General features: G+C 48.9%; 1 protein-coding gene and 1 long non-coding RNA gene across 8 annotated transcripts in view; both read right to left on the bottom strand.

Annotated features, from left to right (window-relative positions):
• Positions 1 to 14,563, bottom strand: part of arhgap4b (Rho GTPase activating protein 4b) — a 36,204-nt gene extending 21,641 nt beyond the window's left edge. For 3 of the 7 annotated variants that reach the window (XM_031793254.1, XM_031793252.1, XM_031793255.1), the window contains exons 1-2: positions 14,154 to 14,563; positions 12,751 to 12,884 (exon numbers count right to left, since the gene is read on the bottom strand). In XM_031793254.1, coding sequence (XP_031649114.1) covers positions 12,751 to 12,820 — 70 coding nt within the window. In that variant the 5' untranslated portion in view covers positions 12,821 to 12,884; positions 14,154 to 14,563. The remainder of the gene's footprint in view (positions 1 to 12,750; positions 12,885 to 14,153) is intronic. The other 4 variants (XM_031793253.1, XM_031793256.1, XM_031793249.1 and 1 more) reach the window with 3 other exon arrangements.
• Positions 149 to 2,734, bottom strand: LOC116354345 (uncharacterized). Its single transcript, XR_004203562.1, has 3 exons — positions 2,513 to 2,734; positions 768 to 908; positions 149 to 387 (listed from the first exon to the last, which is right to left on the bottom strand). It is a non-coding gene; the product is annotated as an uncharacterized LOC116354345 (long non-coding RNA).
• Positions 14,564 to 18,295: the final 3,732 nt, after the last annotated feature.

Here is an 18,295-nt window from a genome sequence, read left to right as displayed (position 1 = left end):
CCCTGCCCTGAACCTAGTCACCGTTCTAGTTTACCTCCACCCAGTACCCTGCCCTGAACCTTAGTCACCGTTCTAGTTTACCTCCACCCAGTACCCTGCCCTGAACCTTAGTCACTGTTCTAGCTGACCTCCACCCACTATCCTGCCCTGAACCTTAGTCACCATTCTAGTTTACCTCCACCCGGTACCCTGCCCTGAACCTTAGTCACTATTCTAGCTGACCTCCACCCAGTACCCTGCCCTGAACCTAAGTCACTGTTCTAGTTTACCACAACCCGATACCCTGCCCTGAACCTTAGTCACCGTTCTAGTTTACCTCCACCCGGTACCCTGCCCTGAACCTAGTCACCGTTCTAGTTTATCTCCACCCGGTACCCTGCCCTGAACCTTAGTCACTGTTCTAGTTGACCTCCACCCAGTACCCTGCCCTGAACCTTAGTCACTGTTCTAGCTGACCTCCACCCAGTACCCTGCCCTGAACCTTAGTCACTGTTCTAGCTGACCTCCCTCCACCCAGTACCCTGCCCTGAACCTTAGGTCAGCTAGAACAGTGACTAAGGTTCAGTGCAGGGTACTGGGTGGAGGTAAACTAGAACGGTGACTAAGGTTAAGGGCGGGGTACCGGGTGGAGGTCAGCTAGAACAGTGACTCCACCCGGTACCCCGCCCTTAACCTTAGTCACCGTTCTAGTTTACCTCCATCCAGTACCCTGCACTGAACCTTAGTTACTGTTCTAGCTGACCTCCATGCAGTAACCTGCCCTGCACCTTAGTCACTGTCCTAGTTTACCTCAACACGGTACCCTGCCCTGAACCTTAGTCACTGTTCTAGCTGATCTCCACCCAGTACCCTGCCCTAAACCTTAGTCACTGTTCTAGCTGACCTCCACCCAGTACTCTGCCCTTAACCTTAGTCACTGTTCTAGCTGACCTCCACCCAGTACCCTGCCCTAAACCTTAGTCACTGTTCTAGCTGACCTCCACCCAGTACCCTGCCCTGAACCTTAGTCACTGTTCTAGTTTACCTCAACCCGATACCCTGCCCTGAACCTTAGTCACCGTTCTAGTTTACCTCCACCCGGTACCCTGCCCTGAACCTAGTCAGCGTTCTAGTTTACCTCCACCCGGTACCCTGCCCTGAACCTTAGTCACTGTTCTAGTTGACCTCCACCCAGTACCCTGCCCTGAACCTTAGTCACAGTTCTAGCTGACCTCCCTCCACCGAGTACCCTGCCCTGAACCTTAGTCACTGTTCTAGCTGACCTCCACCCAGTACCCCACCTTTAACCTTAGGTACCGTTCTAGTTTACCTCCACCCGGTACCCTGCACTGAACCTTAGTCACCGTTCTAGTTTACCTCCACCCGGTACCCTGCCCTGAACCTTAGTCACCGTTCTAGTTGACCTCCACCCGGTACCCTGCCCTGAACCTTAGTCACTGTTCTAGCTGACCTCCACCCAGTACCCTGCCCTGCACCTTAGCCACTGTCCTAGTTTACCTCAACCCGGTACCATGCCCTGAACCTTAGTCACTGTCCTAGTTTACCTCAACCCGGTACCCTGCCCTGAACCTTAGTCCCTGTTCTAGCTGATCTCCACCCAGTACCCTGCCCTAAACCTTAGTCACTGTTCTAGCTGACCTCCACCCAGTACCCTGCCCTGCACCTTAGTCACTGTCCTAGTTTACCTCAACCCGGTACCCTGCCCTGAACCTTAGTCACTGTTCTAGCTGATCTCCACCCAGTACCCTGCCCTAAACCTTAGTCACCGTTCTAGTTTACCTCCACCCGGTACCCTGCCCTGAACCTTAGTCACTGTTCTAGCTGATCTCCACCCAGTACCCTGCCCTGAACCTTAGTCACCGTTCTAGTTTACCTCCACCCGGTACCCTGCCCTGAACCTTAGTTACTGTTCTAGTTTACCTCCACCCAGTACCCTGCCCTAAACCTTAGTCACCATTCTAGTTAACTCCACCCGGTACCCTGCCCTGAACCTTAGTCACCATTCTAGTTTACCTCCACCCAGTACCCTGCCCTGAACCTTAGTCACCGTTCTAGTTTACCTCCACCCAGTACCCTGCCCTGAACCTTAGTCACCGTTCTAGCTGACCTCCACCCAGTACCCTGCCCTGAACCTTAGTCACCATTCTAGTTTACCTCCACCCGGTACCCTGCCCTGAACCTTAGTCACTATTCTAGCTGACCTCCACCCAGTACCCTGCCCTGAACCTTAGTCACTGTTCTAGTTTACCTCAACCCGATACCCTGCCCTGAACCTTAGTCACTGTTCTAGTTGACCTCCACCCAGTACCCTGCCCTGAACCTTAGTCACTGTTCTAGCTGACCTCCACCCAGTACCCTGCCCTGAACCTTAGTCACTGTTCTAGCTGACCTCCCTCCACCCAGTACCCTGCCCTGAACCTTAGGTCAGCTAGAACAGTGACTAAGGTTAAGGGCGGGGTACCGGGTGGAGGTCATCTAGAACAGTGACTCCACCCGGTACCCCGCCCTTAACCTTAGTCACCGTTCTAGTTTACCTCCACCCAGTACCCTGCACTGAACCTTAGTTACTGTTCTAGTTTACCTCCACCCAGTACCCTGCCCTAAACCTTAGTCACCATTCTAGTTAACTCCACCCGGTACCCTGCCCTGAACCTTAGTCACCATTCTAGTTTACCTCCACCCAGTACCCTGCCCTGAACCTTAGTCACCGTTCTAGTTTACCTCCACCCAGTACCCTGCCCTGAACCTTAGTCACCGTTCTAGCTGACCTCCACCCAGTACCCTGCCCTGAACCTTAGTCACCATTCTAGTTTACCTCCACCCGGTACCCTGCCCTGAACCTTAGTCACTATTCTAGCTGACCTCCACCCAGTACCCTGCCCTGAACCTTAGTCACTGTTCTAGCTGACCTCCACCCAGTACCCTGCCCTGAACCTTAGTCACTGTTCTAGCTGACCTCCCTCCACCCAGTACCCTGCCCTGAACCTTAGGTCAGCTAGAACAGTGACTAAGGTTCAGTGCAGGGTACTGGGTGGAGGTAAACTAGAACGGTGACTAAGGTTAAGGGCGGGGGTACCGGGTGGAGGTCAGCTAGAACAGTGACTCCACCCGGTACCCCGCCCTTAACCTTAGTCACCGTTCTAGTTTACCTCCACCCAGTACCCTGCACTGAACCTTAGTTACTGTTCTAGCTGACCTCCATCCAGTAACCTGCCCTAAACCTTAGTCACTGTTCTAGCTGACCTCCACCCAGTACTCTGCCCTTAACCTTAGTCACCGTTCTAGTTTACCTCCACCCAGTACCCTGCACTGAACCTTAGTTACTGTTCTAGTTTACCTCCACCCAGTACCCTGCCCTAAACCTTAGTCACCATTCTAGTTAACTCCACCCGGTACCCTGCCCTGAACCTTAGTCACCATTCTAGTTTACCTCCACCCAGTACCCTGCCCTGAACCTTAGTCACCGTTCTAGTTTACCTCCACCCAGTACCCTGCCCTGAACCTTAGTCACCGTTCTAGCTGACCTCCACCCAGTACCCTGCCCTGAACCTTAGTCACCATTCTAGTTTACCTCCACCCGGTACCCTGCCCTGAACCTTAGTCACTATTCTAGCTGACCTCCACCCAGTACCCTGCCCTGAACCTTAGTCACTGTTCTAGCTGACCTCCACCCAGTACCCTGCCCTGAACCTTAGTCACTGTTCTAGCTGACCTCCACCCAGTACCCTGCCCTGAACCTTAGTCACTGTTCTAGCTGACCTCCCTCCACCCAGTACCCTGCCCTGAACCTTAGGTCAGCTAGAACAGTGACTAAGGTTCAGTGCAGGGTACTGGGTGGAGGTAAACTAGAACGGTGACTAAGGTTAAGGGCGGGGTACCGGGTGGAGGTCAGCTAGAACAGTGACTCCACCCGGTACCCCGCCCTTAACCTTAGTCACCGTTCTAGTTTACCTCCATCCAGTACCCTGCACTGAACCTTAGTTACTGTTCTAGCTGACCTCCATGCAGTAACCTGCCCTGCACCTTAGTCACTGTCCTAGTTTACCTCAACACGGTACCCTGCCCTGAACCTTAGTCACTGTTCTAGCTGATCTCCACCCAGTACCCTGCCCTAAACCTTAGTCACTGTTCTAGCTGACCTCCACCCAGTACTCTGCCCTTAACCTTAGTCACTGTTCTAGCTGACCTCCACCCAGTACCCTGCCCTAAACCTTAGTCACTGTTCTAGCTGACCTCCACCCAGTACCCTGCCCTGAACCTTAGTCACTGTTCTAGTTTACCTCAACCCGATACCCTGCCCTGAACCTTAGTCACCGTTCTAGTTTACCTCCACCCGGTACCCTGCCCTGAACCTAGTCAGCGTTCTAGTTTACCTCCACCCGGTACCCTGCCCTGAACCTTAGTCACTGTTCTAGTTGACCTCCACCCAGTACCCTGCCCTGAACCTTAGTCACAGTTCTAGCTGACCTCCCTCCACCGAGTACCCTGCCCTGAACCTTAGTCACTGTTCTAGCTGACCTCCACCCAGTACCCCACCTTTAACCTTAGGTACCGTTCTAGTTTACCTCCACCCGGTACCCTGCACTGAACCTTAGTCACCGTTCTAGTTTACCTCCACCCGGTACCCTGCCCTGAACCTTAGTCACCGTTCTAGTTGACCTCCACCCGGTACCCTGCCCTGAACCTTAGTCACTGTTCTAGCTGACCTCCACCCAGTACCCTGCCCTGCACCTTAGCCACTGTCCTAGTTTACCTCAACCCGGTACCATGCCCTGAACCTTAGTCACTGTCCTAGTTTACCTCAACCCGGTACCCTGCCCTGAACCTTAGTCCCTGTTCTAGCTGATCTCCACCCAGTACCCTGCCCTAAACCTTAGTCACTGTTCTAGCTGACCTCCACCCAGTACCCTGCCCTGCACCTTAGTCACTGTCCTAGTTTACCTCAACCCGGTACCCTGCCCTGAACCTTAGTCACTGTTCTAGCTGATCTCCACCCAGTACCCTGCCCTAAACCTTAGTCACCGTTCTAGTTTACCTCCACCCGGTACCCTGCCCTGAACCTTAGTCACTGTTCTAGCTGATCTCCACCCAGTACCCTGCCCTGAACCTTAGTCACCGTTCTAGTTTACCTCCACCCGGTACCCTGCCCTGAACCTTAGTTACTGTTCTAGTTTACCTCCACCCAGTACCCTGCCCTAAACCTTAGTCACCATTCTAGTTAACTCCACCCGGTACCCTGCCCTGAACCTTAGTCACCATTCTAGTTTACCTCCACCCAGTACCCTGCCCTGAACCTTAGTCACCGTTCTAGTTTACCTCCACCCAGTACCCTGCCCTGAACCTTAGTCACCGTTCTAGCTGACCTCCACCCAGTACCCTGCCCTGAACCTTAGTCACCATTCTAGTTTACCTCCACCCGGTACCCTGCCCTGAACCTTAGTCACTATTCTAGCTGACCTCCACCCAGTACCCTGCCCTGAACCTTAGTCACTGTTCTAGTTTACCTCAACCCGATACCCTGCCCTGAACCTTAGTCACTGTTCTAGTTGACCTCCACCCAGTACCCTGCCCTGAACCTTAGTCACTGTTCTAGCTGACCTCCACCCAGTACCCTGCCCTGAACCTTAGTCACTGTTCTAGCTGACCTCCCTCCACCCAGTACCCTGCCCTGAACCTTAGGTCAGCTAGAACAGTGACTAAGGTTAAGGGCGGGGTACCGGGTGGAGGTCATCTAGAACAGTGACTCCACCCGGTACCCCGCCCTTAACCTTAGTCACCGTTCTAGTTTACCTCCACCCAGTACCCTGCACTGAACCTTAGTTACTGTTCTAGTTTACCTCCACCCAGTACCCTGCCCTAAACCTTAGTCACCATTCTAGTTAACTCCACCCGGTACCCTGCCCTGAACCTTAGTCACCATTCTAGTTTACCTCCACCCAGTACCCTGCCCTGAACCTTAGTCACCGTTCTAGTTTACCTCCACCCAGTACCCTGCCCTGAACCTTAGTCACCGTTCTAGCTGACCTCCACCCAGTACCCTGCCCTGAACCTTAGTCACCATTCTAGTTTACCTCCACCCGGTACCCTGCCCTGAACCTTAGTCACTATTCTAGCTGACCTCCACCCAGTACCCTGCCCTGAACCTTAGTCACTGTTCTAGCTGACCTCCACCCAGTACCCTGCCCTGAACCTTAGTCACTGTTCTAGCTGACCTCCCTCCACCCAGTACCCTGCCCTGAACCTTAGGTCAGCTAGAACAGTGACTAAGGTTCAGTGCAGGGTACTGGGTGGAGGTAAACTAGAACGGTGACTAAGGTTAAGGGCGGGGTACCGGGTGGAGGTCAGCTAGAACAGTGACTCCACCCGGTACCCCGCCCTTAACCTTAGTCACCGTTCTAGTTTACCTCCACCCAGTACCCTGCACTGAACCTTAGTTACTGTTCTAGCTGACCTCCATCCAGTAACCTGCCCTAAACCTTAGTCACTGTTCTAGCTGACCTCCACCCAGTACTCTGCCCTTAACCTTAGTCACCGTTCTAGTTTACCTCCACCCAGTACCCTGCACTGAACCTTAGTTACTGTTCTAGTTTACCTCCACCCAGTACCCTGCCCTAAACCTTAGTCACCATTCTAGTTAACTCCACCCGGTACCCTGCCCTGAACCTTAGTCACCATTCTAGTTTACCTCCACCCAGTACCCTGCCCTGAACCTTAGTCACCGTTCTAGTTTACCTCCACCCAGTACCCTGCCCTGAACCTTAGTCACCGTTCTAGCTGACCTCCACCCAGTACCCTGCCCTGAACCTTAGTCACCATTCTAGTTTACCTCCACCCGGTACCCTGCCCTGAACCTTAGTCACTATTCTAGCTGACCTCCACCCAGTACCCTGCCCTGAACCTTAGTCACTGTTCTAGCTGACCTCCACCCAGTACCCTGCCCTGAACCTTAGTCACTGTTCTAGCTGACCTCCACCCAGTACCCTGCCCTGAACCTTAGTCACTGTTCTAGCTGACCTCCCTCCACCCAGTACCCTGCCCTGAACCTTAGGTCAGCTAGAACAGTGACTAAGGTTCAGTGCAGGGTACTGGGTGGAGGTAAACTAGAACGGTGACTAAGGTTAAGGGCGGGGTACCGGGTGGAGGTCAGCTAGAACAGTGACTCCACCCGGTACCCCGCCCTTAACCTTAGTCACCGTTCTAGTTTACCTCCACCCAGTACCCTGCACTGAACCTTAGTTACTGTTCTAGCTGACCTCCATCCAGTAACCTGCCCTGCACCTTAGTCACTGTCCTAGTTTACCTCAACCCGGTACCCTGCCCTGAACCTTAGTCACTGTTCTAGCTGATCTCCACCCAGTACCCTGCCCTAAACCTTAGTCACTGTTCTAGCTGACCTCCACCCAGTACTCTGCCCTTAACCTTAGTCACTGTTCTAGCTGACCTCCACCCAGTACCCTGCCCTAAACCTTAGTCACTGTTCTAGCTGACCTCCACCCAGTACCCTGCCCTGAACATTAGTCACTGTTCTAGTTTACCTCAACCCGATACCCTGCCCTGAACCTTAGTCACCGTTCTAGTTTACCTCCACCCGGTACCCTGCCCTGAACCTAGTCACCGTTCTAGTTTACCTCCACCTGGTACCCTGCCCTGAACCTTAGTCACTGTTCTAGTTGAACTCCACCCAGTACCCTGCCCTGAACCTTAGTCACAGTTCTAGCTGACCTCCCTCCACCCAGTACCCTGCCCTGAACCTTAGTCACTGTTCTAGCTGACCTCCACCCGGTACCCTGCACTGAACCTTAGTCACCGTTCTAGTTTACCTCCACCCGGTACCCTGCCCTGAACCTTAGTCACCATTCTAGTTGACCTCCACCCGGTACCCTGCCCTGAACCTTAGTCACCATTCTAGTTTACCTCCACCCAGTCCCCTGCCCTGAACCTTAGTCACTGTTCTAGCTGACCTCCACCCAGTACCCTGCCCTGAACCTTAGTCACCGTTCTAGTTTACCTCCACCCGGTACCCTGCCCTGAACCTTAGTCACTATTCTAGCTGACCTCCACCCAGTACCCTGCCCTGAACCTTAGTCACTGTTCTAGTTTACCTCAACCCGATACCCTGCCCTGAACCTTAGTCACCGTTCTAGTTTACCTCCACCCGGTACCCTGCCCTGAACCTAGTCACTGTTCTAGTTTACCTCCACCCGGTACCCTGCCCTGAACCTTAGTCACTGTTCTAGTTTACCTCCACCCGGTACCCTGCCCTGAACCTTAGTCACTTTTCTAGCTGACCTCCACCCAGTACCCTGCCCTGCACCTTAGCCACTGTCCTAGTTTACCTCAACCCAGTACCCTGCCCTGAACCTTAGTCACTGTTCTAGCTGATCTCCACCCAGTACCCTGCCCTAAATCAAATCAAATCTGTTTGATTTGATTTGATTTGATTTACCCTGCCCTAAACCTTAGTCACTGTTCTAGCTGACCTCCACCCAGTACCCTGCCCTGCACCTTAGTCACTGTCCTAGTTTACCTCAACCCGGTACCCTGCCCTGAACCTTAGTCACTGTTCTAGCTGATCTCCACCCAGTACCCTGCCCTAAACCTTAGTCACCGTTCTAGTTTACCTCCACCCGGTACCCTGCCCTGAACCTTAGTCACCATTCTAGTTTACCTCCACCCAGTACCCTGCCCTGAACCTTAGTCACCGTTCTAGTTTACCTCCACCCAGTACCCTGCCCTGAACCTTAGTCACTGTTCTAGCTGACCTCCACCCACTACCCTGCCCTGAACCTTAGTCACCATTCTAGTTTACCTCCACCCGGTACCCTGCCCTGAACCTTAGTCACTATTCTAGTTTACCTCCACCCAGTACCCTGCCCTGAACCTTAGTCACTGTTCTAGTTTACCTCAACCCGATACCCTGCCCTGAACCTTAGTCACCGTTCTAGTTTACCTCCACCCGGTACCCTGCCCTGAACCTAGTCACCGTTCTAGTTTACCTCCACCCGGTACCCTGCCCTGAACCTTAGTCACTGTTCTAGTTGACCTCCACCCAGTACCCTGCCCTGAACCTTAGTCACTGTTCTAGCTGACCTCCCTCCACCCAGTACCCTGCCCTGAACCTTAGGTCAGCTAGAACAGTGACTAAGTTTCAGTGCAGGGTACTGGGTGGAGGTAAACTAGAACGGTGACTAAGGTTAAGGGCGGGGTACCGGGTGGAGGTCAGCTAGAGCAGTGACTCCACCCGGTACCCCGCCCTTAACCTTAGTCACCGTTCTAGTTTACCTCCACCCAGTACCCTGCACTGAACCTTAGTTACTGTTCTAGCTGACCTCCATCCAGTACCCTGCCCTGCACATTAGTCACTGTCCTAGTTTACCTCAACCCGGTACCCTGCCCTGAACCTTAGTCACTGTTCTAGCTGATCTCCACCCAGTACCCTGCCCTAAACCTTAGTCACTGTTCTAGCTGACCTCCACCCGGTACCCTGCCCTTAACCTTAGTCACTGTTCTAGCTGACCTCCACCCAGTACCCTGCCCTGAACCTTAGTCACTGTTCTAGCTGACCTCCACCCAGTACCCTGCCCTGCACCTTAGCCACTGTCCTAGTTTACCTCAACCCGGTACCCTGCCCTGAACCTTAGTCACTGTCCTAGTTTACCTCAACCCGGTACCCTGCCCTGAACCTTAGTCACTGTTCTAGCTGATCTCCACCCAGTACCCTGCCCTAAACCTTAGTCACTGTTCTAGCTGACCTCCACCCAGTACCCTGCCCTGAACCTTAGTCACTGTTCTAGCTGACCTTCACCCAGTACCCTGCCCTGAACCTTAGTCACTGTTCTAGCTGATCTCCACCCAGTACCCTGCCCTGAACCTTAGTCACCGTTCTAGTTTACCTCCACCCGGTACCCTGCACTGAACCTTAGTCACTATTCTAGCTGACCTCCACCCAGTACCCTGCACTGAACCTTAGTCACCGTTCTAGTTTACCTCCACCCGGTACCCTGCCCTGAACCTTAGTCACTTTTTTAGCTGACCTCCAACCAGTACCCTGCCCTGCACCTTAGCCACTGTCCTAGTTTACCTCAACCCGGTACCCTGCCCTGAACCTTAGTCACTGTCCTAGTTTACCTCAACCTGGTACCCTGCCCTGAACCTTAGTCACTGTTCTAGCTGATCTCCACCCAGTACCCTGCCCTAAACCTTAGTCACCGTTCTAGTTTACCTCCACCCGGTACCCTGCCCTGAACCTTAGTCACTGTTCTAGCTGATCTCCACCCAGTACCCTGCCCTGAACCTTAGTCACCGTTCTAGTTTACCTCAACCCGGTACCCTGCCCTGAACCTTAGTTACTGTTCTAGTTGACCTCCACCCAGTACCCTGCCCTGAACCTTAGTCACTGTTCTAGCTGACCTCCCTCCACCCAGTACCCTGCCCTGAACCTTAGTCACTGTTCTAGCTGACCTCCACCCGGTACCCCGCCCTTAACCTTAGTCACCGTTCTAGTTTACCTCCACCCGGTACCCTGCACTGAACCTTAGTCACCGTTCTAGCTTACCTCCACCCGGTACCCTGCCCTGAACCTTAGTCACCGTTCTAGTTTACCTCCACCCGGTACCCTGCCCTGAACCTTAGTCACTTTTCTAGCTGACCTCCACCCAGTACCCTGCCCTGCACCTTAGCCACTGTCCTAGTTTACCTCAACCCGGTACCCTGCCCTGAACCTTAGTCACTGTCCTAGTTTACCTCAACCCGGTACCCTGCCCTGAACCTTAGTCACTGTTCTAGCTGACCTCCACCCAGTACCCTGCCCTGAACCTTAGTCACTGTTCTAGCTGACCTCCCTCAACCCAGTACCCTGCCCTGAACCTTAGTCACTGTTCTAGTTTACCTCCACCCGGTACCCTGCCCTGAACCTTAGTCACCGTTCTAGTTTACCTCCACCCGGTACCCTGCCCTGAACCTTAGTCACTTTTCTAGCTGACCTCCACCCAGTACCCTGCCCTGCACCTTTGCCACTGTCCTAGTTTACCTCAACCCGGTACCCTGCCCTGAACCTTAGTCACTGTCCTAGTTTACCTCAACCCAGTACCCTGCCCTGAACCTTAGTCACTGTTCTAGCTGACCTCCACCCAGTACCCTGCCCTGAACCTTAGTCACTGTTCTAGCCGGCTTCCATCTGGTATTCTACCCTGCTGCACCTAAGAGACTGCTGCCCTATGTACATAGTCATTGAACACTGGTCACTTTAATAATGTTTACATATTGTTTCACCCACTTTATATGTATAACTGTATTCTAGTCATGGCTTTTTGTATTTTGCTGGATTATGTGAGTAATAATTGTTTTAATGCTAGGTATTGCACTGTTCGCTGAACCTGTCATAACATCTGCTAATCTGTGTACACGATCAATACACTTTGATTTGATTTGTTGGTGGCCTAAAGGCTGCCAAGAAAATGATTGTAGTACGATGGAAGCCTCAACACTCACTCTTTATCCATCAATGTATACTCACTTTTTTGGTGTACAAAACATTAGGAAGACAAAGGAGAGGAGACAGCCCATTACAACATTGTTTCCCAAAGACCCATAAAAGAATGCACAACTTGTTGTATCTTGAGACGAATGGGGTATGGCAGCCGATGACCTTACAGAGTTCCACTTATTTCAGCAAAAAACATCAATCTGCAGATGGAGTGGGCTAAGGAATGAAAACACTGGACACTGGAGTATTGGGAAAACATTGCCTGGTCTGATGAATCCCGGTTCCTGCTGTTTCACACTGATGGGAGGACCACGGTATCGAGACCACACGAGTACATGCATCCATCATGCCATGTGTCAACATTGCAGGCTGGTGATGGTGGTGTGATGGTGTGGAGTGTGTTTTTATGCCACACATTGGGCCCCTTGATAAAAGTGGAGCAATGTTTGAATACCACAGGATAGCTGAACATCATTGCCAATCAGGTGCATCCCTTCATGGCAGCAGTGTATCCATCTGAAAAGACATTTCTTTCAGCAGGATAATGCCCAATGCCACAAGGCTAGGATTGTCCAGGAATGGTTCCACGAACATGACAGTGAATTCAGCTTACTGCAGTGGGCTGCTCAGTCACCAGATCTCAATCCAATTGAGCATCTGAGGGATGAGATGGAACAAGCTATTTTCGCAGTAGAGATCCACGACCAGCCAACTCGACACAACTGTGGGAAGCATTGGAGTCAACATAGGCCAGCATCACTGTGGAATGTTTTTGACACCTTGTAGAGTCCATGCCCCAACAAATTGAGGCTGTTCTGAGAGCAAAAGGAGGTGTAACGCAATATTTGGAAGGGGTTCCTAATATTTTGTACAGTCAGTGTCTGTGGTGCGTTCACGGAGCTACAGAAGGTACTTTGAATGTGCTGCTTTAAGTTTTTATTTGTTATTTTTCTGGTCAATGTGTGTTGATTTAATTTGATCCCTAAAGTCCTCGGGTGGGCTGGGATGGGGGAGGGGAGTTGTAACCTAATTGTGCTTGTATGTATTCATGTTTGCTGACAGTTATTAATACTAAATAAAAAAACATTTGATCACAAAAGAAGTTCACACAGTACATGCATGAACACACACACGAACACACATGTACACACATACACACGTATGAACTCACATGAACATACACACGACAACACAAGTTAGACAGTACATGCAGTATACTGTATGTATGAACACACACACACACACAGAAAAGTATGTGTTCTCACCTTTGATCTGGGAGTCATACTCATATAGACTCCCTCTCTGCATCCTCAGCTTTCCATGTGATGTCATCATGTCTGCCTAGTCCCTGACCTCTAACCCTGTCAATAGATCCTCCAGGTCTCCAATATGAATCTGTCTAAGCAGATGAACATGAGTGAGAGAGAGAGAGAGAGAGAGGGGGGGGATGAATAGAGTGGAAGAGAAAGAGCGATACAGAGAGAAAGAGAGAGATGAAAAGAGAGACAGAAAAAGAGAGAGAGAGAAAGAGAGAGATGAAAAGAGAGACAGAAAAAGAGAGAGAGAGAAAGAGAGAGATGAAAAGAGAGAAAGAAAAAGAGAGAGAGAGAAAGACAGAGAAAGAGGAAGCGAGAGAGAGAGAGATAAGGAGATTTCATCTCCTTTTATCTCCTTTAGTCCTCATTTGGACTAATCGTCAAAGAGTCCTTAAATATTCAAATACAATTTATAATGCAATCACATTTTCACATATAACACACTGTTACAAACAACAGACATAACACACTGCCATATTGACCAGATAAATACTCTGGCAGTCTGAAAAGGTAGATTGGTTCCTTCATCCACCATAGTCCTGCGCATCCGCATCGGGAGACGATGAGTAATCTGAATAATGAAGGTTATGAAGTGCTGTAGGGTTAGGGTTCACACACAAACACACGCACACCCTGCCACATCCTGTACTGCTAACAGACAGCTTCACCTTGCCTTTTAGAACCTCTTCCATGTTGCTTCCTGTTATAACTAACTGGCTAGCACATGCTAATCCACTGATAGCTGGCTGGAACATCAGTGGATAGACTATAGATACTGTATATCATATGAAGAGTCTCAGATACATCTGCTCCAATAGAAATCCCTGATCACGCTGTTAAGTAGTGTGACACACACACACATTATGAAGCAGTGTCATGGCGTTGTTGGCTAGCTGAGCTCATGCGCAGAAACATTTGATCATGTCAAATTGCCCAACTGTGCATGTGCACACACAATATATGAAACGAATGAACACACACACACCTAAACACATTCATTGACACGATTTATATGCACATCCACAAACACACCATTAAGATATAGACAAACACACACACACACACAGACACACGGACACACTGAAAATTCTGCACTAACATTACATCATTAATAGTCTAACCATCATATTCCATCTATCATACATCAGCAAACGCAGGGTCAATGCAGTCATATACACACACACACACACACACACACACACACACAGACACACACACACACACACACACACACACACATGCATGCACACAAACAGTGTAATACATAATTGTTCATACATACATACACACACACAAACTCATACACACGCCTCTGTCATAGCTATGAATAACGCAACCCATGACAGCAGTACCTCCCTGTGCAGTCCTGTGTTCTCTCGCTTCTTCTTCCTATCCTCTCTTCTCTTCCGCCTCTCTTCTCCTCCTCCCTCTCTCCTCTATCGCAGAGACCAGTGTGCGGATCAGACAGATTTTTCTCAGCTCAGTTCTCTCCTTTGCCTCCTCCCTCCTCCGTTTTCAAGCACATCCTCAAAACAGCCCTCCCTCAATCTCTTTTTTTCTCCTTCCCTCTATCAAACACAGCTCTCTTATATTTCCCTCTTTTTCTCCCTCTCTTTTACACACACAGCCCTCTTCTCTGTCCCCATCTCATTTTCATCCTCTCTGTCACATACATACTTAGCCCTCCTCCCTGTCTCCCTATCTCTCCCTCTCTCTCTCTCACACACACACACAGAACTCTCTCTCTCTCTCAGTGAATGTCATAACCTAAGCCACACCCCCATCCTCTCCTCTTTCCTCCTCGAGGCCTACTAGAAATACCAGATACTGTCTTCCCCTCTCAGCCTCTCTCTCTCTCCCTTTCCCTCACACCCTCCCTCCCTGTCTATATCGCCCCCTCCCTCTCCCTCCCTCCATCTCTCCCTCCCATTCTCTCGAACTCCCCCTCCCTCTCCCTCACACCCTCCCTCCCTGTCTATATCGCCCCCTCCCTCTCCCTCCATCTCTCCCTCCCATTCTCTCGAACTCTCCCTCCATCTCCCTTTCTCTTTCTCAGCCATTAAATGTTTTTCTGACGACCTTGTATTGTTTAGCTTAATACAATCACCATCGAACAGCCCCTTGTCTCTCAACACACATGCATGCACGCGCACACACACACACATACACTCACATACATATATACACACAGATACACACAGTGTTGCTCACTGTCTCCTCTGCATCCTTCATCTCTGCTCAGTCACAGCGGATGTGGTGAGGAGAGAAAACGCTAGTTATAACACATATTTGATACAGTCATTTTCAACATATGTAGCCAACAATGGTTAATTGGCTGATTCAGATTCTCTATTGGCCCATTGCAGAGCAATTTGGTTTCAGCATAATAAAAACAGCAGGCATTTATATTCAGAGAAAAAAAATATACATAGTTTGCTATACCCCCCCAAAAACGTTATACTTATAGAGAAAATAAGTATGACATTTTCAATAATAAGGTTCATTAGTGAAAAGAACAGTGGCAGCAGTATCAAAAAACAGGTCACGACATAGAGGAACAGTGTATAGATGTGATATGCTTTTGATTCAATTCCAGAACAATAGCATTTTTTGGCGTATTGGCACCACCTGGTGTATACAGAGGGAAACGCTAGCTATAGTGGTATCTGAGGAAACTACAAATCACTATTGCAATGTGGAGAATGTAGTTATGTGATGTCGATGATAAACCCTCAATAAAACCACAACCGAATCCCCGAGACAGTTTAAGGCAGAGGAGGCTGGTGGGGGGAGTTAAGTTAAATCTAGAATTGGCTTCCTATTTCGCAAAACAAAGCATCCTTCACTCATGCTGCCAAACATACCCTTGTAAAACTGACCATCCTACCAATCCTCGACATTGGCGATGTCATTTACAAAATAGCCTCCAATACCCTACTCAACAAATTGGATGCAGTCTATCACAGTGCAATCCGTTTTATCACCAAAGCCCCATATACTACCCACCATTGCGACCTGTACGCTCTCGTTGGCTGGCCCTCGCTTCATACTCGTCGCCAAACCCACTGGCTCCATGTCATCTACAAGACCCTGCTAGGTAAAGTCCCCCCTTATCTCAGCTCGCTGGTCACCATAGCATCTCCCACCTGTAGCACACGCTCCAGCAGGTATATCTCTCTAGTCACCCCCAAAACCAATTCTTTCTTTGGCCGCCTCTCCTTCCAGTTCTCTGCTGCCAATGACTGGAACGAACTACAAAAATCTCTGAAACTGGAAACACTTATCTCCCTCACTAGCTTTAAGCACCAACTGTCAGAGCAGCTCACAGATTACTGCACCTGTACATAGCCCACCTATAATTTAGCCCAAACAACTACCTCTTTCCCAACTGTATTTAATTTTAATTTATTTATTTATTTTGCTCCTTTGCACCCCATTATTTTTTATTTCTACTTTGCACATTCTTCCATTGCAAAACTACCATTCCAGTATTTTACTTGCTATATTGTATTTACTTTGCCATCATGGCCTTTTTTGCCTTTACCTCCCTTCTCACCTCATTTGCTCACATTGTATATAGACTTGTTTATACTGCATTATTGACTGTATGTTTGTTTTTACTCCATGTGTAACTCTGTGTCGTTTTATCTGTCGAACTGCTTTGCTTTATCTTGGCCAGGTCGCAATTGTAAATGAGAACTTGTTCTCAACTTGCCTACCTGGTTAAATAAAGGTAAAATAAAATAAATAAATAAATAAATTGGAGGAGGGGCTCATTATAATGACTGGAAGAGAATGAATGGAACAGAGTCAAACGTGGTTTCCTTATGTTTGATACTATTCAATTGATTAAAGTCCAGCCATTACAATGAGTTTGTCCTCCTATATCTTCTCCCACCAGCCTCCTCTGGTTTGTGATATGTAGTCTTGTGGATTTGACTATAGCCAGGGTAAGTTAAAGAGATTCTCTGGTACTTTTGTATACTTTTTAGCCAGTAGTTCTGAAAGCAACGCTCATGAGGCAAAAGTGTTCCCTGAAAATTGCTTACTACTACACGTCATTGCTCTCTCTCTCTCTTTGTGTGCATGATGTGCCTCTTGCTAGCTGTCACTCAAATGACAAGGGGCTGAAGCTCATTGGCTGAACTCGAATATCTAGGGTGCTGGCCCATGTGGGGGGAAATGTAGAGAAAATGGCGCAGCACAGCTTCCAGAAAAACAGTTGCTTTCAAACTAGGGATTTTGTGGCTAATTGAGGTAAAACAGTAATTCTGCTCATAGATTATGCATGTATGAACTACACATTGACCTATCCAGCTCAAAGCAGGAGGTTTCAAAAATACTTACTAGTCGCCAAAGATCCGGAGCATGTCTTTAAGTTAAGTTGTTAAGTAAGTTAAATTGTTAAGTTAAGTTGTTAAGTAAGAGTTGAGTTGTATTTGGAGTGGTTCAGTGTGAGAGGGAGGTGATGATGATGGGTGTCACCAATGGCAGTGTGACTTTTGTGGCACAGGTTCACTTCCTGTCTCCTCCTGGGTGTAAAGGGGAAAGGGAACTGTTTTGTGTACATATGCTACATATTAATCTTGTTTGACGATTGATGGTAGGGTAGTGACTGCTGAGTAACCTGTGTGTGAGTGTGTTTGTGTGTGTGCTCGCACGCACGCGAATAGCAGATATTGGTCTCTGACCATGTCATTTAGCTAATTTAAGGCATGTCCCTTTGGCCAAAGACATGCTACAACCCTACGATGCCTGATCAGACAACTGATACCATGAGATCCTGCCCCTGCACACACACACGCACACGTCTAACAACCCCACCCACCCACGCCGACATACACACACAAAACTGCAATCTCAAGTCAAACCCCTCCACACACTATTCAGACTAGCTCCGCTGAGGATATCCTGGGTTGCTCAGCCATTTTGATTGACAGCTGTCACCCCCCATAAACACCTCACAGCAACCGGATTGGCACAACTGGAAGATGGGGGAAGGGACTGAAGGTTTCACTCTTGTGAATGAATATAGTAAAATACAGTAAAACAACATAAAGCAGTCAAATACAATAAAGAAAATGTATACAGTCAAATACAGTAAATAAATGAATACAGTCAAATACAATAAATAAATGAATACAGTCAAATACAATAAATAAATGAATACAGTCAAATACAGTAAATAAATGAATACAGTCAAATACAGTAAATAAATGAATACAGTCAAATACAGTAAATAAATGAATACAGTCAAATACAGTAAATAAATGAATACAGTCAAATACAGTAAATAAATGAATACAGTCAAATACAATAAATAAATGAATACAGTCAAATACAATAAATAAATGAATACAGTCAAATACAGTAAATAAATGAATACAGTCAAATACAGTAAATAAATGAATACAGTCAAATACAGTAAAGAAAAAAACAGCAACAAAAGAGTCCCATGATTGAAACTAAAGGAAGCCATAGATTTCACACACAC

The sequence above is a fragment of the Oncorhynchus kisutch genome, linkage group LG17 (assembly GCF_002021735.2).
Source record: "Oncorhynchus kisutch isolate 150728-3 linkage group LG17, Okis_V2, whole genome shotgun sequence".
Classification (NCBI taxonomy): domain Eukaryota; kingdom Metazoa; phylum Chordata; class Actinopteri; order Salmoniformes; family Salmonidae; genus Oncorhynchus; species Oncorhynchus kisutch.
The sequence above is the reverse complement of the archived record's forward strand: the minus strand, read 5'-3'. Positions and strand labels throughout refer to the sequence as shown.